This window comes from Patella vulgata, chromosome 7, assembly GCF_932274485.2.
Source record: "Patella vulgata chromosome 7, xgPatVulg1.2, whole genome shotgun sequence".
Lineage (NCBI taxonomy): Eukaryota > Metazoa > Mollusca > Gastropoda > Patellidae > Patella > Patella vulgata.
In genome coordinates, this window is record NC_065885.2 from 9970896 (window position 1) to 9997444 (window position 26549).

Sequence of the window (26549 nt, forward strand, 5' to 3'; positions counted from 1 at the left end):
TACATCTAAATATATGAAACCATATTTTTAGGGAGTGGGTTGCAATATTTAGTCTTCCTTAATGTGTCCATGTCGTCCATCGTTTAAATTGCACCCTCCCACCCCAAAATATATGAAACCATATTTTTAGGGAGTGGGTTGCAATATTTAGTCTTCCTTAATGTGTCCATGTCGTCCATCGTTTAAATTGCACCCTCCCACCCCCACCTACCGCCCCCCAAAATTTTCGTACCTCGTGTTGCTAGACCGGGAAGGTCCACATCAAACATACTTTATGCATAACGACTTGTATACAGGAATCGTCTCTTTAATAAAATAATGTTTATTCCCAATCAATATATACTTTAACTTTATTTATTTCACAATTTATTTCGCAGAATCATTAAAGTAATGCATCAAATACATGTTTTAACCCTTTCGGTCCATGGATGTATCATAATCTCTACTGTACGACAACCCGACCCCATCCAATATTTTCGAGGGTATCGTCCCTTTAACGCTGCGAGACTTTCGAGGACCGTCTGGGCGCATTATGAACTCAGTTATTTATAATTTTGAAAATATTTTAAGAGACGATTATTCCCGGTACTTAAATGCTAACTCGTAATCATTTTCAAATCACAACAATTAAAAATTACATGTGAAATTTCATGAACAAAACAAATAAAATCTAAACAAACAATAATGAACGAAACTCATTCGTGAATTAGCGCTCACAGACTTAAAGCAAACAATCCCATAATCCAATAAGAAACCTCGCTGCGCCGTCGCAGTGCATATCATTTTGTCATCACAGGCGAGATAATACGTTCAAGCAAGCACGTGTATACCTTCGAGTGGGTGGTGACTGTTGATTGACGCCATGGCGAAGGAAATCCAGGGCTTTAAGAAAAGAAGGGGGTTGAAATCTGAGCTGAACAATCTGCCAGTGATAAACTATTTTACTACTACATATGAAAATATTAAATCTAAACATTATGTGTTTGAAACGAGTCTAAATATGGTGGAATCGAGCTGCGGCATGGTTGGCGGAAGACTGCTCCATCTTGTTGGGAATCCAGGTAATATGTTTCCTCTAATTATGACCTCGTATTGGCGAAGACTCAGAACCTCAAGACAAGGTGACCTTTAGTCCAATACTAAATATAAGTTTTAATCAAAACTTTAAAAATCCGGGCATTCTTAAGCCACGTATGATAGCATCATCGGCCGCGTTTGATATTTACCAAGGGCCACATTTGATAGGCTTATAAAGGCCGCGTTTAATCGCATCTTTTTTGTGTATATGTCTCCAGTCTACGATCACAATATGAATCTTTTAATATTTCTTTGAACAAATCACAATTTTTTAATACAATATGACGTTTTTATTAGAATTGATGACCTCCGGGACTTAAATCCGGGCCGAATTTTTTATATTCATATAATTTTGCGGGATTTTCTAATGGTGTCTGTCGAGAAATAGAACCCAAATGAATGTATGGCAGCTTAGATAAATATTTAAAAAATATGAATAAGTTGCAAGTAAACCAAAAGGAAATATATTTTTTTTCTGTATTGCCCTATAGATCTCTCCCATAATTCCCAGCACATCTCGCCTACACGTTAACATAACAGAACATTTCATTGGCTAATATCTTAGATCAAAGAGACCACAGTTTATTTAAAACTCCGTCCAGGTGGATAAAAAAGTTGTATTATTTGATTGAGATCATTCTGGAAACATCGGCCTATTTATGATTCTATATCCCTCCAAATTGTATTTCAGAGGAACTAGAAAACCGGGCATTGGAATATTTGAAACGGACCAAAGATAACTATCCAATTATAAAGAAAACCCCAAAAGGCGTAAGTAAAATCTGCTAACTCGTCTGGGTCTGAACTTACTAATAAGACCTTTAAAGGCTTTATTTGCATTTCATTTGAATTCCGAATAAAAACTTAAAAATTGAGGACATGCGGTCAGTGGTCTGAAAAAAATTTCATATTGTATTCGATATCTCTAACCGCGTGTATGTAATATACCTATGGCATACATGACACCTAGGTCCCCCACCCCTATTTCATTCTATACATTACTTTTGTTTTACACAGTACTATTCAGTTCCCCCGTACAGCATACTCAACCATGGAAATATGCAAGAATGACAGAAGTATTGTGTATACTCATTGCTGCAATGATCTATTTGACATTAGATGTATTCAGAGCCAAATCAACCTATTCTTTTTGACTTCAAATGTTATATAAATTATTATTTAGACATTTATTGGCATGGGAATCCCATAAGCAACTATCTAGACCATCGGGTGGCTTAGATGTTGAAAGGATTAGAACCCGCTCGCCATTTAATGATTTAACGATACACTTGTTAATCGAGACTTATGGTAGAACTGTTTTACAATCTCGACTACATTTTCGAAACTTCAAGCACTCAAAACTTGACCCAGGATAAAATCATTTGACTGAAATTGTCAATAAATTAATTTCTTATCTTTTTTTGAACTATTATAGCAAGAACGATCAATCCTTTCTCAAAATCTTACATAATGCATCATTAACATATCTAGGTGATTTGTATTAATTTTTTTTTTGTTTCAGATGTTCCGTAAAACCAAGAGTAGAGTAATTGATTGGGGTTTAAAGAAAACTCAAGTTGTCCTTCAAACTTCGCCTGGTAAAGTGGTAGTATGGGGTATAGGCGCAGCTTCTAATGTTTCTGACAGGGTGCTGTCTTCCGTATACTATGCTACCAATACTCAGCCACAGGAACCGCCAAAATCTAAACATAAAACAGACAAGCGTATTCTCAAGAGTCCACTTAAGAGCCCGGACAAGAAAAAGGTACTAGTACTAATCTTTGAATTTTATCTCGCTCTGATCGACCTTGAGGGAGAGGTGATCAAATGGGTTCTGTCCATTATTCTGTATCTGTTTTGTATCACAACCATCTCATAAAAACTTTAATATATTTTAGACTGTGTACACACAACAACCTATCTGATTAAAATACAGATCTATATTTCGTTTCATTTTTTATACTTTCAACGGCCTCCACTACATAAATATCTGACCAGTATTAGTGGAAGGTCGCGTCGGATGTCATACGACCGGCTTTTGAGTTTATTACGTCAAACATTGATTAATAAATCATCGTTGACGTTTCTAGTCGTTTATCCAAACTTGCATCTCAAGGCCAAACACTCGTCGTAACAGACCGTTTCATTGGCTAATCCCTCACATCATAAATTGGAACTCCGTTTATGTCCACTAAAAGCGGGTAGCATAATCGGGGTGTCTGATACAATGTGGTATATTGATAACCGAGTCTCGGTAATCTTTTTTTCGTTTTTTTTCTCGGGGATGGGGACGGTCATTTAGAATGCTCTATTTTAAACTAAAATTTATTTTCCGTAAAATGCTTTTATTTTTTAGAGACGTAACAGTCTGCGAGAGACAACTTGTACATTTGTAGAGTTTACCATTGTACTCCCATTAGAAGTTACAGTAAGTATCTTCATCTGTATCCGTTTCCAGCGTCCAGATTTTTCAAATTTGGCTTCCAGGTACCAAGGAAATATCCCCTACGTTCATGACACCAAGAAGGCGATCACATTATGATCGCTTTAATAAAAATTCTAGTGATCTACATCATAATGTCTGTGATTGAGTCCAATGGCATGATTTCGATACCAAGGTTATACGTGACAAGCAGTAGGGTCGCCTGCTCACCCCCTGTTGGTTTCCTCCGGTTCCAGTGAATTATTGAAATACAATTGCATATGTAAGTCCCAAAATGTCCTAGATTGTCGAGTGGGGGCGGGGTTGGATGGCTGAATGGTTAGCACGTGCGTGCTGTATCATAAAGTCTGTCATTGAGTCAACTGGCGTGGTGTCGATTCCCCGGTTGTACGTGACAAGGAGTAGAGTCGCCTGTTCAACCTCGTGGGTTTTCTCCGAGTTCCTCCGGTTTCCTCCCATTCGCCCAAGCGAATCATTGAAATAAAAATTGAACCATGCGTTAGTCCCGAAATGACCTCGAGTGGACGTTAAATCCCCTTTCTATTTCAGACGAGATTTCTACAGACGATACATCTGTGGCTCCATCTTTTGCTGGCTGACGCTGAGGAACAAGATCGACAAAAACAGAACTTGTCACCAGAAAAGGCCGCGGAAATCAAAAGTAGACGCAAGGTATTTATTTTTTTTTATGGATGGAAGAATTGTCAAACAATGGGCTAAGTCTGTCTTTTTAGTAGAGAGTAAGCTGTTATCTGTTGTGTAGACCTCTTAAATAGTAGTAGCTGGGAATTTCAGACCTGATCAATACAATAGGCAAAGTTTTATCGTCAGCTTTAGTTGGACTTGTGAAATCTCGGACTGCCTTAAACATACATTATGCAAGAGTAAAATCTGATTATTGGAAGTCTTAATTTAGGCTTCAGATGTTATAGAAATTATAAATGAGATCTTTATTTAAACAACAAGTCCAAAATCAACTCTGTAGACCCACGGATGGCTCGGCTACAGCTCGGATTTAAATAGGATTTCACTTATTGATAAATTCAAATATGGCGCACCCTGATGAGAATACGTCAGTTAGATCGAGGCTAAATGATAGAGTACTTAGCGAGGCCGCTGTAGAGTGTTTCCGCATGCCATTGAAAACTTTACTTGATAATCGAGATATGTAGGTGGAGTTAACGCCTGTCAATCAAACGATCGGCCAAGGTGAAGGCACATTTCACTACCATTTCTAGTCAAATATTACAACGATGATAACTATGTTCAGAATAAAGTAATTTGACTGACATTTTCAATATATTCTTCTTTCATCATCTACTTTTGAACTGTTATAGCAAGAATGGCCAACTCTCTATAAAAATCTCCCATAATGTATCTTTAAATAAATGCCAAGGTTTTTTTCTATGTGGGGTGTTGGATGTCCGAATGGTTAGCACGTGCGCGCTGTATAATAAAGTCTGTCATTGAGTCAACTGGCGTGGTTTCGATTTCCCGGTTGTAGGTGACAAGGAGTAGGGTCACCTGTCCAACCTAGTGGGTTTTCTCCGGGTCCTCCGGTTTCCTTCCACCGCTAAAGACCCCTACGCGCAAGCGAATTATTGAAATAAAATTGAACCATATTTTAGTCCTGAAATGACCTAGTTTGTGTCGGGTGGACGTTAAACCCCATTCTTTCTTTCTTTTTTCTATGTGTCTGCAGTGTTAACGTTTTGCCCTGAATAAAAGCAAAGTTTTTTTCTATGAAACTCTAATGTTAATGTTTTTCCGGTGAAATTAAGTTTGAATATTATCTCATTGATTTGTTACAGGTATCACCAAGGAAACGCATTCGACCATCAACTATTAAATCATGGAGTAAGACCGCTATACATTTCCTTGGTTTAGATCGCATTCTTCCTTTCTTCGGACCAAAATGTTTCATTAAAGATATTGATCCCAGTCTGAAAGGTTAGTTTTAATAGATTCTCGCGATTTCATATTCCACTAGAAACTGCGGTGCTTGTATGAGTAAGACGCTGTATCGCTGTTAAGGATTTCTTGGGATGCATCCGGTGTTCGTCGAGAAAGTTCTTCGGTATTTTCCAGCGCAGATTCCTTTCGTCAGTGGTGCAGGGCGGATGGCCTGGCAAGGGACAATGTATAGTCGTTTGGATTGGATAAAAAACCGAGGTCCCGTGTACACATTGGCTTGCACCTAAAAGAACACTTGATACTTGGAATTCGAAATTAGAGTAGGTCGTAGCGCCATTATCCGGCTAAAATATCCCTCGTAGCACATTGTATAGCGTACGCCCAGCTTCATTAGCCTAGTCGAGGTGGAACAGTAGGACATTAAACCCAATTTCAAAACTGACAATTTTGAAAACTCCAGATATGCCGTTGCAGTCTCTATTTTTTTCGAAATCCGAGTTTCTGGACAACTCTCGTGTTATATTTACAAATATGACCTGAGATGATGTTTAATATTTTGTCAGATTGCAGTCCCAATAAATCTGATGATGGTGAGAAGAAAAGGAAGTTTGATGATATTCTGTCTGATGATTCTACAGATGATCAAGAAGAACAAACTTACATGGATCATTTAAGAAAATTAGATTTATCGCAGTACATGAGTGATGAAGACCCAGATTATGAGGTCTGGTTTTGTTTCCGGCGTGTTTTCTCCTTGTTAGTGGTGCGAAAAGGTTCTGACAAGGACAGCTGTCTAGTCGTTAGGATTGGACGAAAAACGGAGTCCCGTTTACACATTGGCGTGCACGTAAAAGATCCCTTGGCAGTTGGAATTCGGTATAAGAGTAGGTCGTAGCGCCGATTTCCGGGCACAATTTACCTTATACCACACTGTATGGCGTATGCCCGTCTTCATTAGCCCAGTCGGAGCAGAACAGTAGGACATTAAACCCCATTTCATTTGGTTTTGTTTACCTAGCAACGTAGCATTTGATTTCCAACAGTTAATTTCTATTTGAGCCAAGGACAGGTTAGGAAATGTAAACGTTAGCATGATTGATCTGTGACCATCTTATGATTTCGATGCCATCTTACGTGTCGGGATTTTCACTGGACTTGAACTCGATCAACTGCTCAAGGCTCATTCAAAAGGGGATCGAGGCAAACCCTAAAATTCAATCGCTAATATCTCGGTTCAGAGTGGCGCAAGTTGACTGAAATTTTTCAGCATATTCCCTTTACATTATCTAGCTTTCAACTATTATATACTAACGTCCAAAAGAAAGTATACACTGTGCATTTTGTGCTGCATCAACCAAAGTCGTTTGTCCATGGTATACGGTATTAGGGTAGAATGTCAATTTGTTTCACATTTTTATTTGGTTTAGAAATGTTGAGTTTGGACGCAAGAGACAAACCTAGTAATGCTTTATCAAATGTTTTTAATCTAAACAAAACTTAGTTATACTTTTAGTGTGTATACTTTCTTTTGGACGTCAGTATCATTTGGACTGTCAGCTCTCTTGCTAATTGTCCATAATACCCCTTTAAATCGAATCATATTATATCCATATATAGCCTGGTTTAGAATCAACAGATAGTCAAGAATATGTAATGGGTGAAACTGACTCTGATGAAGATCCTTCTATGTTAGGCATTACACCAGATGCTTTACCACCTAGAAACAAGGTATTTAGTATTAACCACTTAGAAATAAGGTATTTACCATTTAGTATTTACCACCTAGAAATAATGTATTTAGTATTTACCAAATAGAAATAAGATATTGACCATTTAGTATGTACCAGATACAAGGTATTTAGTATTTACCACATAGAAATAAGATATTGACCATTTAGTATGTACCAGATACAAGGTATTTAGTATTGTATTTACACCTAGAAATAAGGTATTTAGTATTTACAACTTAAAAATAAGATATGGGCGATATGGTATTCTACTAAATATGACACATTTTAAATCGGACTAGTAATAAACCCAGATCTTGAACCCGTGTAATTATGTCATCTGATATGAGATCTTAATTTGCGTGGAGGTAGCACTCTTAATTCTGGAAATCTCCAACTATAGTAATCCGAGAAGAACCTTCGGTATTTCAAGCTGACGAGAACGGTGCCCTGTCTATCGGTTGGGACGAAAAACTGAGGTCTGCGTGTGTACACATTGTTGTACACGTATACCCCCATACTCGCACTACAAACACAAGTATTAAAATGGAAAGTATTTTATTTATTTATTTTTGGGGGGGGGGGGGGGTGGATAGCCGAATAGTTAGCATGTGCGCGCTCTATCATAAGGCCTGTCATTGAGTCAACTGGCGTGGTTTTGAATTCCTGGTTGTACGTGACAAGGAGTAGTGTCCTCCAGTTTCCTCCCACTGGTAAAGACCCCTACGCACAAGCGAATTATTGAAATAAACTTAAACCATATGTTAGTCCCGAAATGACCTAGTTTGTATCGAGTGGACGTTGAACCCTATTTCTCTCTCTGTTAGTGGTACAGGAAATAAGGCCTGACAAGGACAGCTGTCTAGCCAACCGGATGGGACGAAAACCCAAGGTCCCGTGTACAAATTAGCGTGAACGTAAAAGATCCTTTGGCAGTTGAAATTCGATATAAGAGTAGGTCATAGTGCCGCTGTCCAGGCAAAATTTCCCTCATAGCACACTGTATAGCGTATGCCCGTCTACATTAGCCAAGTCGAAGTATGACATTAGACCACAGTTTATTACTTTGATAGAGTCGAAGCAACCGAAGTATTGTGGTATAGAGACGTAAAATATATTATTTGATTCCTTTTTTATAATTCAGAGTGGTCCTGCAGCAGTGCCGTCAAATACACCGTCAAAATCAAAACCAGCTGAGGTAAATAGTTTGTTAGTAAACATTCTGTTTAAAATTACCACACACGTTTTTTGGGGGATCTCGATATATGTCCCGTTTTACATGATGGGCAAACGCTCTGAACATTTTTATATCAACTTCGAATGGCGTGCACGTAAAATATCCCTTAGCAGTAGCAATTCGGTATAAGAGTAGGTCGTAGCGCCACTGCCCGGGCACAATTTACCTCATAGCACACTGTATGGCATATGCCCGTCTTCTGTAGCCCAGTTCGGAGCAGCGCAGTAGTACCTTAAACCCTATTTCATTTAATTTATATCAACTGATGTTTACAGGTGTATGATTATAGGTCAGTAATATAATAATCAAAATTTCCTTCTGTTACAGAAAACCGACAAGAAATCAGAAACTCCTAAGGTAAATCATTCATATGTGCTTTATTTTTGATAGAAATATATGGGGGCCGTTAGGCGCTAGCCCCATATTCGATCACGATAGCCTCTTGATTTCCACCCCTGAAATCGATAACCCCATATCCGATCACAACAACAGCCCCTTGATTCTCCACCTGTAATCTCCTCGTAGGCGTACACACCCAAGAACCTTTGACAGTTGGAATTCGATGAGTAGGCGGTATCCTCGCTGGCCAGTCCAAATGTCCTCCACAGCACACTACATTGACGTGCGATAATGTTCGTGGCTTCATTTGGGCAGACAGAAAACCAAGACATTAAACTACATGTCATTGCTTTAAATATAAATCCAAGATGTTGAACCAAGGAATATGTAAATGAAATGAAATGGTGTTTAACGTCCTATTCTTCTCCGACGGGGCTAATGAAGTCGGGCATACGCCATACAGTGTGCTATGAGGGAAATTTTGCCCCGAGCGCGGCGCTATGGCCTACTCATATTTCGAATTCCAACTGTCAAGGGTTCTTTCATGCACGCCAATGTGTACACGGGACCTCGGTTTTCGTCCCATCCGAACGACTATACGTTATCCCTTATCAGGCTGTCTGCCCTGCACCACTGACAAGGGGGAACCACGCCGCAAAATCCCGATGAACTGTCTCCGGCAACGCAGATATCGAACACCGAACTTTCAGATTAACGAGCCAACGTCTTACTCACTGAGCCACCCTGACTCCCAAGGAAAATGTATTGGGTTGTACTATGAAATTCTAAGTAATGTCAGTTATCATTACCATTACCCATTGCCGACACAAAACTGGGTGGCCATTCAGGCCGTGCTGTCAAAATGGAAACAAAGGTTTCATTGCTAGCTAAATTGAGATCAGGGGCCTGTTTCACGAAATTAACTAAGATAAAATCCAAATTTTAGTAATTTGATTGGATAATATTCGATTTTAGTGCTTAGCCAATCAAAATTGAAGTATCTACTAAAATTTGGATTTTATCTTTAGTTAAGATTTCGAGAAACACAGCCCTAAATTGTAATTGCTTCCCTTCAAATTGAAAATACCATGGCTCTAGCTCCACACATTTTCTAATTTATTAATTTGTTTTACAGAAAACCATCTCAAAGAACACGACTTTTTCTGTTAAAGAAGTAAGCACCATTAAGAGTTGTCAAAGATTTCACAGGGGTGGGGATTTTGGTAAAAATGGGTTTAAATAAGCAATGTCCAAATATGACGACACAGCCTCATTAAACATGTCTAATCGAGATATTTTTAAAAGCCGCGTGGAAATAGTCGCTTAACAGTTCCGATAACCCGGATTTCATTTATTTATTAATTTTAGAGTTTTCCAAAATTATATCCGGATTATCGCCCTTATTATTGTTAAACGTTTTGGCATACGCACTCATGACGTCAACTGGCAGAATCGCTTTCAGAAGACCAGCACTGTTAACACCTGTCGCATTACGTCTTGCTTGTATTTCCATGTTTTTTTTTACATTTTAAGTGAAGCCTGTGTTATTGCCGGCCCGACTGTAGAGTGCAGTGGACGCTAGAGGAGAACATGCTGTATCATAAGGCCTGTCATTGAGTCAATAGGCGTGGTTTCGAATCCCCAGTTGTACGTGAAAAGGAGTAGGGTCGCCTGTCCAACCTCGTGGGTTTTCTCCGGGTCCTCCGGTTTCCTCCCACTGTTTAAGACCCCTACGCACAAGCGAATTATTGAAATAAAATTGAACTTGTGTTAGTCCCGAAATTACTTAGTTTGTGTTGAGTGGACGTTAAAGCCCATCTCTCTCTCTCTCTCGCTCGCTCGCTCGCTCTCGCGCTTACGGCTAGCTCCCGGATCCACTCACTTGATCTGATATATACGGTTGTTGTTTGTGGTGTCTGTATATTGTGTCGTGTCCGTGGGTTTGTCTTTTGTAATTGCTTGTTTGTGGTGCCTCCCCCCTGCTCTTACTATTTCCACTGTATGATTAAAACTTGATAATCGCAGCAATAGCTTGCCGCTTCAACTAGAACAAGGGTATAGACAAGATAATTCGGGAACTAATTGCAAACCTCACCGGCATTATCAAATATACCTTCTACCTTCGCTGGTCACTGGTAGTTCTCGTCAGTCTCACGAGCAAAGTGTGCCTAGTGGTTTACATGGGACGAAAAACGGCCATCATTCGTTGGAAGTAGAGTGGGGGGAAAACAGCGTTACTCTGGCAAAATGTTCGATTTTGTGATGCACATGTAACTATAGAAATAAAAAGTACCGTGATGTTAGTCTCAAATTTGTTTGAAGAGACGTTAAACCCGTTCCATTCTGATGTTTTAATTTGTTTTGTCATCACCCTGTTTTTGTCGTGTGTTGTGCAGTCTTTCAGTATATAAAATAAACATAAAATATCGTTATTTCTAGAATGATCCATCAAAAGTAAAACAGAAATCGGCATCGACTGAGAAGGTAGGGTAACTTATAGTTTAGAAATTAAAGAGCTATTGTAATGTAAACAAAGTAAGAGGCAGGCAGTTAAAGATACATTATGGGAGATTTTTACAGAGAATTGGCCATTCTTGCTATAACGGTTCAAAAGTAGAAGATGAAAGAAGAATATTTTGAAAATTTCAGTCAAATTACTTTATTCTGAACATAGTTATCATCGTTGTAATATTTGACTAGAAATGGTAGTGAAATGTGCCTTCACCGTGGCTGATCGTTTGATTGACAGGCGTTAACTCCACCTACATATCTCGAATATCAAGTAAAGTTTTCAATGGCATGCGGAAACGCTCTACAGCGGCCTCGCTAAGTACACTCTATCATTTAGCCTCGATCTAACTGACGTATTCTCATCAGGATGCGCCATATTTGAATTAATTGATAAGTGAAATCCTATTTAAATCCGAGCTGTAGCCGAGCCATCCGTGGGTCTACAGAGTTGATTTTGGGCTTGTTGTTTAAATAAAGATCTAATTTATAATTTCTATAACATCTGAAGCCTAAATTAAGACTTGCAATAATCGGATTTTGCTCTTGCATAATGTATGTTTAAATTTCGAAGGATAAAAGGCCATTTCTAGGGTTAGGTAATTTAATTTATATTCTAATAATTATACCTTGTCCATACAAATCGGAATAAAAATATTGTTTCCATGCATGGAAGCTATCAATGTAACAAAGTGAATTTGGTTTGATTTTCAGGTAAAACCAGATGAAAGTGCTAAAGATTACGTTCAGCTGACTTTTAAAGCGTCCCGGCTTGATAGCAAGGTATGTATATATTCAAGTACAAATGTTGATATCCACCAATATTACATATTGGTTAAACACATTCCAGATATAATTTGACATAGTGATATATGATAGAACTGGTTAAACAGATTCCAGATATAATTTGACAAAGTGATATATGATAGAACTGGTTAAACATATAATTCAGATTTAATTTTAACACAGCGTTATGTGATGCAACTGGTTAAACACTTCCATATATAATTTCAACAAAGCGTTATATGATAGAACTGCCGGTTAACACATTCCAGATATAATTTTAACAAAGCGATATGTGATAGAACTGGTTAAACTTGTTCCAGATATAATTTTAACAAAGCGATGTGATAGAACTGGTTAAACACATTCCAGATAAAATTTTAACAAAGCGATGTGATAAAACTGGTTAAACACATTCCAGATATAATTTTAACAAAGCGATATGATAGAACTGGTTAAACATATTCCAGATATAATTTTAACATAGTGATATGTGATAGAACTGGTTAAACACATTCCAGATATAATTTTAACATAGCGAAATGTGATAGAACTTGCTAAACACATTCCAGATATAATTTTAACAAAGCGATATGTGATAGAACTGGTTAAACACGTCCCAGATAAAATTTTAACAAAGCGATGTGATAAAACTAGTTAAACACATTCCAGATATAATTTTAACAAAGCGATATGTGATAGAACTGGTTAAACACATTCCAGATATAATTTGACATAGCGATATGTGATAAAACTGGTAAAACACATTCCAGATATACTTTTAACAAAGCGTTATGTGATTGAACTGGTTAAACACATTCCAGATAAAATTAACAAAGCGATGTGATAAAACTGGTTAAACACATTCTAGATATAATTTTAACAAAGCGATGTGATAGAACTGGTTAAACACATTCCAGATAAAATTTTAACATTGCGATATGTGATAGAACTGCCATATTAGTCTAGAAATGACCTAGTTTGTTTTATAAGTAAAATAATATTGTTTCAGGATGTTATTGGTAAATCTGACCCTTACTTGACCTTGATGAAACAGAATCAAGAAGGCAAATGGCAAGTTTTACATAAAACTGAGGTAAACCTAATCTTTTATCATAAATGCCTTGAATGTTTTTATTTTACAGAAAAATCACTTTCCTACTAGGAATGTACACTTGCTTTAGACTTGCTATAAATATGTTGTTAAAATTTTAGTTGAGCCACGGGTGCAAAGTGTGTGAGGTGCTGGCAAAACCTAGTAAGGCATTTAATCCCGGTGTAGGACGGTCTTGTCGTTGGCATGCATGTAAAATCTCGGGGAAATTCGAATTCGGAATACGAGTAGATCGTAGCGCTACTGGCCTGGCAAAATTTGCCTCGTAGCACACTTCATGGTGCATAACCGTCTTCATTAGCCCAGTTAGTGAAAGGAACTAGGACGTTAAACTACATTTCATTTGAAATTTCAGACAAGTGTTCTATGTATATTAGTAGTGAAAGGGATATCAAATAGATTTGGCATATAGCCCCCCGGCTCTAACGGGCTCCAATAACCACCAATCTCGGGGTTTTCAACAACACTCTCTGTAAGATAGGTCTTGGTTGTGTCTAAAGAGTAATTAAATAAAAAGCTTGTCGGTATGATTACTTAATTAGTAACTTTAACCTTTCACCACCCCACCTCCCTCCGCCCATATTGGAATACACTCCAAAGAACCAGTGGTTATTTATCTGGATACGGTATTTAGCTTGTGTTAAATAACTTTAATATATAATTAAACTCAACTTATTTTACTCTATTTACAGGTAATTCAGAATACGTTGGACCCATCATGGAAACCATTCAGTGTACCTTTATTGTCGTTGTGGAATGGAGACAAAAATAAACAAATAAAGGTATCAATTTTTAAAGCAATTACATTTAATTTTTCAATTCGTTTGTCATTGAATCAAGTGGCGTGGTTTCAAATCCCCGCTTCTATGTCACAAGGAGTAGGGTCGCCTGTCCATCTTCGTGGGTTTCCTCCGGTTTCCACCCCCTGCTAAAGACCCTTACGCGCAAGCGAATTAATGGAATGAAAATAACCGAACCATATGTTAGTCCCGAAATTACCTAGTTTGTGTCGAGTTGACGCTAAACCTCATTTTTTGTATCTATTCAAGTTACTTGAAGTTTTATAATAGTAACCGGAATAAAGTCAGTTATCCACCCTCTACCTGTATCTGGTTACAAGAAGAATAAACTATATACTAGGCAAAAGGTTACTTTTATAAATCGATTACAACCCGTTAAAATTTGATTGCCGAGAAATGCGCGTTATTACAGATAAAGAAAACAAGATCGTGTGTCTACAGTTTGGGAAACACTGTTAAAATATATGTATAACTACACACTTAATTTGTCAGCTGCTTTTATATCCGGCATTCGTAAAAGGAGTCATTTTGTTGTATATAGTACGACGATAAAGGGACAACGTATAGTCGTTTGGATTGGACGGAAAACCGAAGTTGCATGTACAAATTGGCGTACACGTAAAAGATCCCTTGACAATTGGAATTCAAAATTAGAGTAGGTCGTAACGCCACTGTCCGAGTAAAATGTTCCTCATAACAAACTGTATGCCATATACATGTATATGCCGCCTTCATTAATCGATTCGGAGCAGAACAGTAGAACGTTAAACCCCATTTAATTTCTCAGTTACTTCCATAACCGCCATTGTTAAATTGAATTTGTACGTCATTATGTTGTATATAAAAATATTTATAGATAACGGTGTTTGACAAAGATGACGTGGTAAGTGATGATTATGTTGGAGAAGCCATTGTAACACTGGAAGAAGTTCTAAAAGCATCTAAACAAGAGGTACGTGTGGGTTAGCGTTATCTTGTAAACCGGTTCCACTGACATGTTTAGGAGGGTGGGTGTGGCCGAATGGTTAACGTGTGCGCGTTGGGTTACAAGGTCTTTTATAGTCAAGTGGCGTCGTATCGATTTCTCGCTTGTACGTGACAAGTAGGGTCGCCTGTCCAACATCGTGGGTTTTCTCCGGGCCCTTCGGTTAAAATTGAACCATATGTTAGTCCTGAAATGACCTAGTTTATGTCGAGTGGACGTTAAACCCCATCTCTTTCAGTGAAATGTTGTGGATTAATTTTTTGAAATGTCTATGGTCAGGGCCGTATCTAGCGGGGTTTCAGAAAAATATGGCGCCCCGAGAAATGGCGCCCCCCCCCCCCCCACCAAAAAAAAAAATTCGATAACTTTTCAATTATAAAATAATACACTTGATTATGATCACACAGTAATGCTCTTAAGGCACTGATCAGTCGATCGGTTTTAAGGGCGCCCACATTCCAATGGGTAACTTGGGCAATTTTTTGGCGCCCCACCACTCTGCTGCACCCCCGCTTTTAAAATCCTACATACTGCCCTGCTATGGTGTAATCGTACTATAAGAATGAACCGTGTCGTACCTCGAGTATTTTTGCATCATGGCGTAATTGACCGAGAAAGGTCCTCGGGATTTTCCGGCCTGGGTTTCCCCACTGAGGATCTGGCAGGGAAACTCGTGTATTCCGAAATCCAGCGTGTGTCCGTGGCAGTCTCTTTTGTACCCTGGCAGTAGAGCATGTTACAAAATTGGAAAGTGTGCCGTTTAACCCCATTTTAGGTCATGATAGTGTGTTACAGGCCTGTGCAAGTTACACAACTGAAAAGTAGGCCTTTAAACACCATTGCTTTTCTTGCAGCTGTATTATATACCTTAGTGCAAGTTACATACCCGCGAACCCATTTGTTGTCCATTTGTAGGCCATTTATTCCATTTATTTGCAGTCCGGGAGCTGCGATGGCTCGCTAAGCTGGAGGTGTCACCGTTCCTGTTCATCTAATAGTGCTGGACAGAGAGCCTGGCAATGGTCAGCGTATAGTCGTTAGGATGGACGAAGAACTGAAGCCCCGTGTAAACGTTGGCGTGCACGTAAAAGAACGCTGGACAGTTGGAATTTGAAGGATGGGTGGAAACGCAGCTGCTCGTGCACACCCCCACCCCCACACAGAACACACTGTATGGCGTATGCCCATCTTCATTAGCAGAACATATTTGTATTCCGTTCATCTGTAATCCATTCATAGCCCATTTTTAAGTAGTCCGTTTTAAATCATATCCAGACATATTTCTTTTTATTTGGCTTGTGTTACATGAAACGTGTATACACCTTGCTATAAAAACTGCATGCAAATAGAAACAAAGATGACCTATTTCTAATTGCCATACGTTTTCTCGTACAGGTAACTTGGAATATCACCAACGCCAAGAAACAGAGTAAAAAGAAGAACTATTTAAATTCTGGTCAGGTTCATCTCGTCTCTTGTAAGGTAAGGTGCTACACTGTATGTTGGGTTGGGTGGTCTAGTGGTTTGATGCTTGCGCGTGAAATCATAAGGTCTGTCATTGAGTCAATTGACGTGTTTTTCGATTCCCTGCTTGCTCGTGACAAGGGGTAGGGTCGCCTGTCCAACCCCGTGGGTTTTCTCGGGGTCCCCTGGTTTCCTCTCGCGGCTAAAGACCCCATTTCTCTATCTCGTACGAGGGGTAGGGTCGCCTGTCCAACCCCGTGGGTTTTCTCCGGGTCCCCTGGTTTCCTCTCGCGGCTAAAGACCCCATTTCTCTATCTCGTACTGTATGTTAAAGTTGGTGATCATTATTTGCTGTATTTTGCATCCCCCATAGGCTACACTATTATGATGGCTGAATCTCTAAAATGAATTTCTTTTCAAGAAATTGTTCAAATACTTGCAGTATTTATAAAGATATATTGAAATAAAGTTTGATAAAATTCTTCAACCCCGGCAGACGATATAAACAATGCAGCGCCACCTGTTGTTGATCTGATTGAAGATTATCGACCGTCCTTATTAATTAAATGCTAACAAATTTGAGTGAAGTTTAGCGTGGATTAAGTCTCGGAAATCACAAGGTTTGTCATTGAGTCAAGTGGCGTGGTTTCGATTCCTCGCTTGAGCGTGACAAGGAGTAGGGTTGCCTGTCCAACCTCATGTGTTACCATGGTCTTACGGTTTCATCCCACTAAAGACCTCTACACGCCAGCGAAATATTGAAATAAAATTGAATGATATATTAGTATCGAAATGGCACAGTTTGTGTCTAGTGGACGTTAAACCCCATTTTTCTCTTTGGGTTTTCGACCAGATGAACGATCCACCTTCCGTTTACAAACAAAAACCAAACTAGCTCTGGTGATTTTTGATTTTGTTTATTATAGGGCGAATGCGAAGTTATACGTGAAAAGAAATCCAACCTTGTACCGCTATCCCTGGGTCTTTCTGTTAGTGCTACAGTTGTTCTGGCTTTACTTGTTACTCACATTTAACATGTTTAATCTGGGGAAATTCTTGTATATATAATTTTCAATTTCATAATTCAATTGTACATAATGTGTTCTACTCAATTTATGTTATTATCGTATTGTAGTTAAAGGTGTCGGGGGTTGTTAAGTTCGATGATTCTTTTCATGTTCTTTTGTTTATTATGTAACAGTCTAATCATTAACCAGTGCAAGAATAAATTTAATATCAAATTCTTAGTTACCAACGTAGCTCTATCGGAAAAACTAAAACGATAAACAAAATGGAACATCTTGATCAAAATTCTGCCATTTATTAAATGAGGGTAACCTCCCTTTGATTTGACTGTTACATGGCCATTACTATGGTAATATAATCTGGTTTATTTTCCCCGTTTTAAGGGCATTTTAGAAGATCAGAAAGAAAAATAGATATCGGAAGATTTTATGAAGTTGGCAGATAATGAATTCCCACAGAGCTACATTAATCCCTTATTTAATGGAATACCATTTTTTGCATTGTACATTCTTTCCTAATGACAATATTGTATATAAATATTATAAGAATTAACTTGGTGCATTGTTCTGTCTTACAGACATTTAATTTATTTTTGTATTTATTTTTTTTTTTAATACCAGACAGTTTCATGCCTAAAATGAAATGTCTCCCATGTGCTATTCTCCATGTCGCCCCATCTTAAGCCTTAGTTATCTGTAAATGTTTAATTTTTCAATTATAAACATTCATATTGGTAAAATATTTCCAATTATAGACATTCATATTGGTAAAATATTTCCAATTATAGACATTCGTATTGGTAAAATATTTCCGATTACAGACATTAGTATTGGTAAAATATTTCCGATTATAGACATTCGTATTGGTAAAATATTTCTGATTATAGACATTCGTATTGGTAAAATATTTCCAATTATATTGGTTAAATATTTCCGATTGTAGACATTCATATTGGTTTAATATTTCCAAAGATAAACATTTGTATTTTTGAAATATGTTTTAAATGTGCTTATTGTGACAGCGTATTAAAACTTAACCAAGATAAAAACAAAACAAACCCTTAGATTGTTTGAAATATAGATCTGTCTAATGTGATTGAACAATGAATGTTTCTATTTGCCATTAAATCATCTCATAAATGGTGGAAATGAGTGTGATTTTCCTAGCAAGATCTGGTCATAATGACTAAATGATTGTTTAGCTCGATCATATTACTTAGAAATACATGCTACATTGACAATGCAAATGGTATTAAATTTATAACATCTCCAAAGAACAGAGTCGTGTTACTATCAGAGACATTACCAGCAAATAATGTCTGTCCGGGTATCTCATTAACTCTGCTCGACTGTACATCAGATGATGTGTACCTTTTGAAAGCTGATTGGAATATATTTGACAACATTATCAGGAACTAGTGTTGCATATTTTGATTTTCCATATCGGTTAGCTGTAGGTCTTGCGTCTGTATTAAGTTAATACTGTTTGCGTTAGTCAAGCCCCTTTTATACTCATCCCAGGACTGTTTTACTCTCTTCAGCTGTTTTACTCAACAACAGCATGGTTATGTCTTTCTGTTTACCCCATTGACTGTTTACCCCATTGACCCATTGACTGTTTAACGAACAGTTTTTTTCTTTATGCTGTTTACACCAACTGTTTACTCTTGTTTCTTTATTATTCGACAATAGCTCTTATTAACTATAATTAGCCAACACATACGATTAAAGTGAACAAGCTATTACCCATTTCAATGTAGATATTTTTTAAATATGTCTCGAATGTTCTCTTTAATCGTCCATATATATATTTTATAAATACAAATGATAACCATTGGTGTAGCTTTCAGGTTTTATCTCTATAATGCTGGGCTTAAATTATTTATAAATACAAATGGAACTTTCAGGTTTATTATATTTTATCTTATTGATGGGCTTAAATTATTTATAAATACAAATGTTAACCTTTGGCGTAACTTATAGGTTTACTATATTTGATCTTATTGATAGGTTTAAATTATATGTTAACCCATGGTATAACGTTCAGTTTATAATACTTTATCTCTATATTGATGAGCTTAAATTATTTATAAATACAAATGTTTACCTTTGGTGTAACTTTCAGTTTTTCTATGATATTTTATCTCTATATTGATGGGCTTAGATTATTTTGTCTATTTAATAAATGAATAAATCTATTTTTCTTTCCGTTTTAAATCAAGAACTTTGTTATTGATTAGAATTTTGTTAATGGCACTGTTCAAATTTTCCAACGTCAACTTATTAGCTCTGGTGGCCCAGATGAAAGAATGGCGTTAATTAGGAACTCGTATAGTTAATAGGGGGTTGGTGGCTGAATGGTTAACGCCCGTCATTGGAGTCAAGTGGCGTGGCTTCGATTGCTCGCTCATCAGGATTTTCCAGCGTGGTTTCCCCTTGTCAGTGATGCAGGACAGAAGGCCTGACAAAGACAGCTGTCTAGTCGTTCGGATGGGACGAAAAACTGCGGTCCCGTGTACACATTTGTGTGCACGTAAAACATCCCTTGGCAGTTGGAATTCGATATAAGAGTAGGCCGTAGCACCGCTACCCGAGCAAAATGTTCCTCATAGCACACAGTATGGCGTATGCCCATCTTCATTAGCCCAGTTTAGGAACAAAAAAGTAGGACGTTTAACCTCCATTTCATTTCGCTTGTACGTGACAAGGAGTAGGTTCGTCTGTCCATCCTCGTGGGTTTTCTCCGGGTCCTTTAAATTACCTACAAATTAGATGAGACCATCCTGGTGGACAATTTGATTGCTCTGGAGTATGATTCCTTGGCTTAAAACCTACATTTTGGTTAATTTTATGAAATTCGTCTTAAATCCTACATCTGGAAACGGACAACGTATAGTCAGTCGTTCGTATGGCACGCAAAACCAAGGTCCTGTGTACACATTGCCGTGCATGTAAAAGAACCCCTGACAGTTGGAATTCGATATAAGAGTATGCCATAGCGCCGCTGTACGGGGAAAGTTTCCCTCATAGGACACTGTATGGTGTATGCTCATCTTGATTATCCCAGTCCGAGCAGAACAGTAGGACGTTAAACCCCATTTCATTTCACTGACCACGGGAACCACGCTAGAAAATCCCTAGGAACTTTGTTATCCTACACCGGATCGACTACTCTGAACTATCCCGACCGTGCTTTATCATCGTATGGTATGACTGGTCGCGACCACAAGTTGAACTAGAGTACAAGAAGTTCGATCTGGTTATTTACCAAGTGCCTTACTCCCTGAGCCACTGTGCATCACTAGTCTGGTAGACCGGAAGCTCAGCGCGGGGGGGGGGGGGTCCACCAAATGGGCACAAAACCAGACCCAACCTTTATAGAGTAAAATTTTGCGTAGAATAGGATGCCGAGTGGTAATCAGTCCGTCGTTGGAGCGTTTTCAAGATATTCGGAGTCAAACAAGTTGATTTGCACTGAAAGTGAATGCACAGTCATTCTTGTATTATGAAAAAGAAGCTGAAAATGATCGAAATTAATCACACTTTCAATAAAAATGTAAACTTGCTAAATTCACCTTTAGTCTTAGTGACCCTGGAGGTCAAAAGGTGAAATTTACCGTTTTTGCACTAGGAAGATTTAAAGCAATAAAATGTCATCGTAAAAACTAAAGCGAAACCTGTTCTAATTAATAATAGGAACATTTAAAATTTGTCTTTAGGGGTCTTAGCACCGAACTTTTACTTTGGAACGTCGTAAATGATCTTGCATAACAGAACCAACACACTTTGAAACCTGTTTCAAAAATACGTATAATTTGTCAAATCGAAATCTCTCCGATTTATTTTCACAACGATTGTTATACATAATGATACTAGTTATCTGAAAAACAATTGAATAGTTTTACTCTAGAAAAGTTTGGTCTGGAGGTCAATTGTACGGTCCCTGCATTGGCAGAGAAAGTACATCCAGATTTTCCGGCGTGGTTCTCCCTTGTCAGTGATGCAGAACGGAGGGCCGGACAAGGACAGCTGTCTAGTCGTTCGGATGGGACGAAAAACCGAGGCCCCGTGTACACATTGGCGTGCCCGTAAAAGATCCCTTAACAGTTGGAATTCGATATAAGAGTAGGCCGTAGTACAGCAGTCCGGGCAAAACTTCCCTCATAGCACACTGTATGGCGTATGCCCGTCTTCATTAGCCCAGTTCGGAGCAGAACAGTAGGACGTTCAACCCCATTTCATTTTACTATGCATCCCAGACAAATGTAATCCATTATATAAAACTGTAGACCACTTTTCTAATCTCTCTGAACTACCTATTAGTGTTTAATGTCCGTTTCCACCTATAGTGATACCCAGGCAGGTTGTCTTATTTTATTATTCTTAGCGCACGAAACCGGAGTAAACCCACCAGATTGAGAAGGCGCCCCTTTCTCCAAGCCATATAAGCTCCCACCAAGTATCCAAACCACTGCCGCAAGCCACGGGTGAGCTGTCAGCTAGAGCTCGAAGCGCGACCACCCCGCTCCCCCTCTGAACCACCGTTGCTACTCGGTATTCATAAAACTTGGACCAAGACAAGGCTATAATATATCATTTGGTTTTATTAAAAGATCTTTACAGTATATACATTGTTACATAAACTTTGACCTAAGATATTCTAGTGTATATGATGTATATTGTCAAAGCTATTCATTCATAAAACTATATACAACTCTGTACCATTTCAAATAGCCCAACCCAGAGCCACGTACAGAGAGAGTGTCTGGTCAACTATTGTCTTATGTTGTCATACAGTAACAAAATGGCCTCTTGTCCATGCTTAGTGCTACGCAATTACAAATTCTTAAATTATTCCCGTCCCGGTGTCACTACGTCTCATCCTCGGTATCCCAGGTGATATGGTTCCTTTCTACTCCACTAATACCTAGGTACATCCACGATGGGACAGAGTCAAATTACCACCTTTGATAATTGTGCTGTTTTTATCGACATATCAAATACATGTAATTCCATAAATGGAAAGCGAGTGGGCAAAGGGAAGTAACTCGCATTTTATTAAAACTAAGCTCTTTTTGTATGCATGTAACTCTTTTGATATTAAATTTCTTTCAAACTTTCTCATAATGGAACGCACAAGCTGCTGTATCGTGGCGAACATAAACAATGACGCCGCTAAGACTGATATGTAATCTGTTTTTGATTGGTTCGTAGAAACAACCTACGTGGCCAACGAAATGATCAAGGGAAGATAATTTAAATTTGTAATTACCACTGGGAGTACCAGAACTACCATTCTTTTCGTTTTCACTAACACTCATCATCTTATTTTTAATGTTTTATAATGTCGATCTGTTAAACATGGTAACAAAATTGTGACCATGGCCGCCGTAGGCCAGACACTCTCTATGCTTGACTCTGGCCCTACCGATCTGTAATAATGCTACCCATTGACTATATTTAGTATACTTTATAAAAAAAACAAATTTTAAACTGAGACAATAAAGGACTATATATAAATCTATATGAAACTAACTTAATATTTTCTTAACTTTGAACATTTGTGCTACTTTCATAATATCACCGTCAGAGGGCAGTGACCAACAGAATATTTTATCATGCGTTAATGGATGTATTCTTTTCACAAGCCGTGCTTTCGAGTTTAAGGTGTAGCCATCAAACTTGGTTGAAATAAGTCTGGTTCTCTTACGGTAATGTTCGGGTGCTTTGCTTGTAACTTGCTTCAAGAAAATACCTAGAAAATAGTAAGTAAATGGAAATATTATCGCTTTAATATTTTAGTTGATATATTGTGACAAAATTCAAAAATCGACATATAACGGATCGTCAAAGCCATTTTCATCAGCAATCAAATGTGCGACAAATAAGAGAGGGGCGAAATGGGGTTTAACGACCACTCGACACCAACTATGTCATTTTTGGACTAACTTATGGGTCAGAACGGCTGCGCGTAGGGGTCTTTGGCAGTGGGGGGAAACCGGGGGGCGGGGCGGACAGGCCACGCTACTCCTTGACACGCACAATCGGGGAATCGAAACCATTCCACTTGACTAAATGACAGACCTTATAATGCAACGCACATCCGTTAATCATTCCCCCCCCCCCCCAAGTAACTGGAAATATAATGGTGTTTAACCTCTAACGTTTGTGAATAATCAGGCTAATTGATCTCCAACTGCCAAGGGATCTTTTACAAGCAGTGGGGCCTCGGTTTTTCGTCCCACCCTAAGTACTAGACCGTGTTCCTTGCCAGGCCCTCCGGCCCTGCACCACGAGCGTTCTCTGTGAACACAGGGATCGAACATTGGGTCTTGGTTTTTTAGTCCCATCCGAACGACTAGAACTTTCTCCGTCAACACCAGGATCGAACACGAGACCTCGGGTTTTCTTCCCATCTGCTCCTTGTCAGTCCCCCGGCCCTGCACCAAGACCTTTCTCCGCCAACACCAGGATCGAACAGCGTCTTAATCACGGAGACACTCATTATCGTAATCCCCTCAATAAAACTATTACTTACCTAATACACCGGTTGTTTTGTTAGACAATAGTTCTTCTCTTTCAATACCAATATTTAAGAAATAGCCACCATTATTTACATGTTTTTGTATATATACAATAAGACCATCCTTCAATTTGACAGCAAGGTCATCCCCTCCATACATCTGAATTTCCGCATCCTTGAACACTCGGGTTTTGGTGGCGTTCCAGTGGAATAGTTTATCGTTGATATACAAATAATGATGTTTGACTTTCAGAGTAAAGTCGTGGCATACTATTCCTATTTGTGTGATGAACAGCCTAGGTCTTGAAGGATCTTTGTGGATTTGAATATTTATTCGATGTCCTGAAATTAATATTTAATATCACGAATAAAGGATTGGAAATGCTGTTTTATTCCTAAGTTAAGTCGGCCATTTTAACACCTAACATCAATTGCTTGGCACAGTGCTATTTAGAAAACCCACCTAGGTTAGCGAGAGAGAGAGAGACAGAAATGGGTTTTAACGTCATCTTGACACAAACTAGGTCATTTTGGGACTAACATGTGGTTCAATTTTATTTCAATAAATCGTTTGCGTGTAAGGGTCTTTAGCAGTGGAAGGAAACCAAAGGTTCCGGAGAAAACCCATGGGGTTGGACAGGTGACCCTACTCCTTGTCACGTACAACCGGGGATTCGAAACCACACCGTCGACTCAATGACAGATCTTATGACTGGAAGGGGAAACCAATCTGGAAAATTCCGAGGAATCTTCGCGGCAAGGACCAGATGCGAACCCGGAACTTGCTCAATAGAGAGTCAGAATCCTACTCACCAAGACACCCAACTAACAATACATAATTACCTGATTCAGGATCTTTAATCAGCTGTACAACATCCATAGAATTACCAGGAATATTGAAACATAGAGGATGCTCAAGTTTGGGTGATTTAATAACAAAATGTGGATCTCTTCCACCTAAAAGAAGAAACGAAGGAATTATATGAACACGGTTGCAAAAGATCTATCTGATGCTGTAAATGATATTAATAGTAAGTGGAGGAGAACCACACTACACACAAAACAAAATCGATAAGACAAACCTGCGGACAAGACAACTACACAGACATTGCAAGAAATAAGTAACTGAGATCAAATCAAGTGACTGGATCCGGACGCCAGTGTAGTCGGCAATAAGTATTTGCATTTCATTAATCAGCTTTTAATCATACTAAATTTTGAAATAAAATGCATATTAAATGAGAAATTCTAACAATTTAAGCTCGATTACTGGCAGTATTGTTCGGGTAATGCCCATTCCCTACTCGACTACCGCCGAGGCCCTACAATTAATATGGCTGCCATAACTCTGCACACAAAGATCCGTTTACTGCATTCCTCGAGAATAGATCTCGTCCTAAATGGCCGCTATATTTAAAAATTAGTACATTGTTTTGTAATGCGGTTCTACTCCGTCTCACATCTGTCATACACACAAAGACTAAATATACTTTTTCAGAATAAGTACTCAACAACATTCTCGAAGAATAGTTGGTGTTTTCGACTAAAATCGTAGAATTAGGATTTAAAATGCCCGTCAACTAGCTTAGCGTCTGTTTTCAAGCGGAGCTAAGTATAGATAGACAGCCTAAGTTTAGTATAGTTGGATATGGGACAATGTTTGGTAGCATGATCTTACCTTCGCTGGAGATTCGGTTTGGGCTGGTGTCCTCTCCAGAATCTAAAAAAAAAAACAATATAGGAATTAATGCGTTCAATCATACGCTAAACAGTAAATATAGGAATTAATGCGTTATATATATAATACACTAAACAGTAAATATAGGAATTAATGCGTTTTATCATACGCTTAACGGTAAATATAGGAATCAATGCGTTATATACTACTCTAAACAATAAATATATATTAATGCGTTATATACTAGGCCAAACAATTCATGCTGGTTCATTTACCATCATTGATTACAAAATTATCATGAACTGAGGAGTCACGGTGGCCAAGCGAGTAAGGCACTAGCTCGCAAGATGGAGGTCGCGGGCTCGCTCCCGGTGTTGGCCGAGAGAGCTCATCGGGTTTCCGGCGTTGTTTCCCCTTGTCAGTGACAACGACTGCTGTCTAGTCGTTCGGATGAGACGTAAAACAAAACCGAGGTCCCATGTACACATTAGCGTGCACGTAAAAGATATAAGAGTAGGCCGTAGTGCCGTTGATCGGGCAAAATTTCCCTCATAACACACACTATGGCTTATGCCAGTCTTCATTAGCCCAGTCGGAGCAGAACAGTAGGACGTTAATCACCATTTCATTTCATTTCAGTTTCAGCATAAATTTTGCCCGGACAGCAAGCGATACTATGGTCTACTCTTATATCGAATTCAAACTGCCAAGGGATCTTTTACGTGCGCGCCAATGTATCCCATCAGAACGAAAAGACAACTGTCCTTGTCAGGCCCTCTTTCCTGCACCACTGACAAGGGGAAACCACGTCGGAAAATCTCGATGAACTTTCTCGGCCACGCGACCTCCAGGCTAGCGAGCCAGCGTCTTACCCATTTAACCACCATGGCTCCCATCTTAGAACGGATATTCTTCAAAGAATTTAAATGACG

General features: G+C 38.6%; 2 protein-coding genes across 4 annotated transcripts in view; one reads left to right on the forward strand and one right to left on the reverse strand.

The window, feature by feature from the left end:
• Positions 1-783: 783 nt before the first annotated feature.
• On the forward strand, positions 784-19633 carry LOC126828287 (uncharacterized). Of its 3 annotated transcripts, none has more exons than XM_050557974.2 (18): positions 784-1061; positions 1769-1848; positions 2600-2842; positions 3434-3505; positions 4070-4192; positions 5332-5470; positions 5998-6158; positions 7052-7162; positions 8306-8359; positions 8726-8755; positions 9873-9911; positions 11177-11221; positions 11960-12028; positions 13041-13124; positions 13835-13924; positions 14799-14894; positions 16323-16409; positions 17318-19633. In XM_050557974.2, exons 1-18 carry the CDS (start codon positions 863-865, stop codon positions 17423-17425), a joined length of 1830 nt encoding a protein of 609 aa, XP_050413931.1. In that variant the 5' UTR covers positions 784-862; the 3' UTR covers positions 17426-19633. The 3 variants fall into 3 exon arrangements, with proteins under 3 accessions (XP_050413931.1, XP_050413933.1, XP_050413932.1); XM_050557976.2 differs by having other exon boundaries at positions 17801-19633; XM_050557975.2 differs by lacking the exon at positions 9873-9911.
• A 2367-nt stretch (positions 19634-22000) lies between these two features.
• LOC126828090 (uncharacterized) overlaps positions 22001-26549 on the reverse strand; it is a gene marked incomplete at its 5' end in the record, with an annotated part of 44144 nt that continues 39595 nt past the window's right edge. Inside the window, 4 exons of the mRNA XM_050557667.2 lie at positions 22001-23171; positions 23955-24281; positions 24783-24896; positions 25618-25659. Coding sequence (XP_050413624.2) covers positions 22948-23171; positions 23955-24281; positions 24783-24896; positions 25618-25659 — 707 coding nt within the window. The remainder of the gene's footprint in view (positions 23172-23954; positions 24282-24782; positions 24897-25617; positions 25660-26549) is intronic.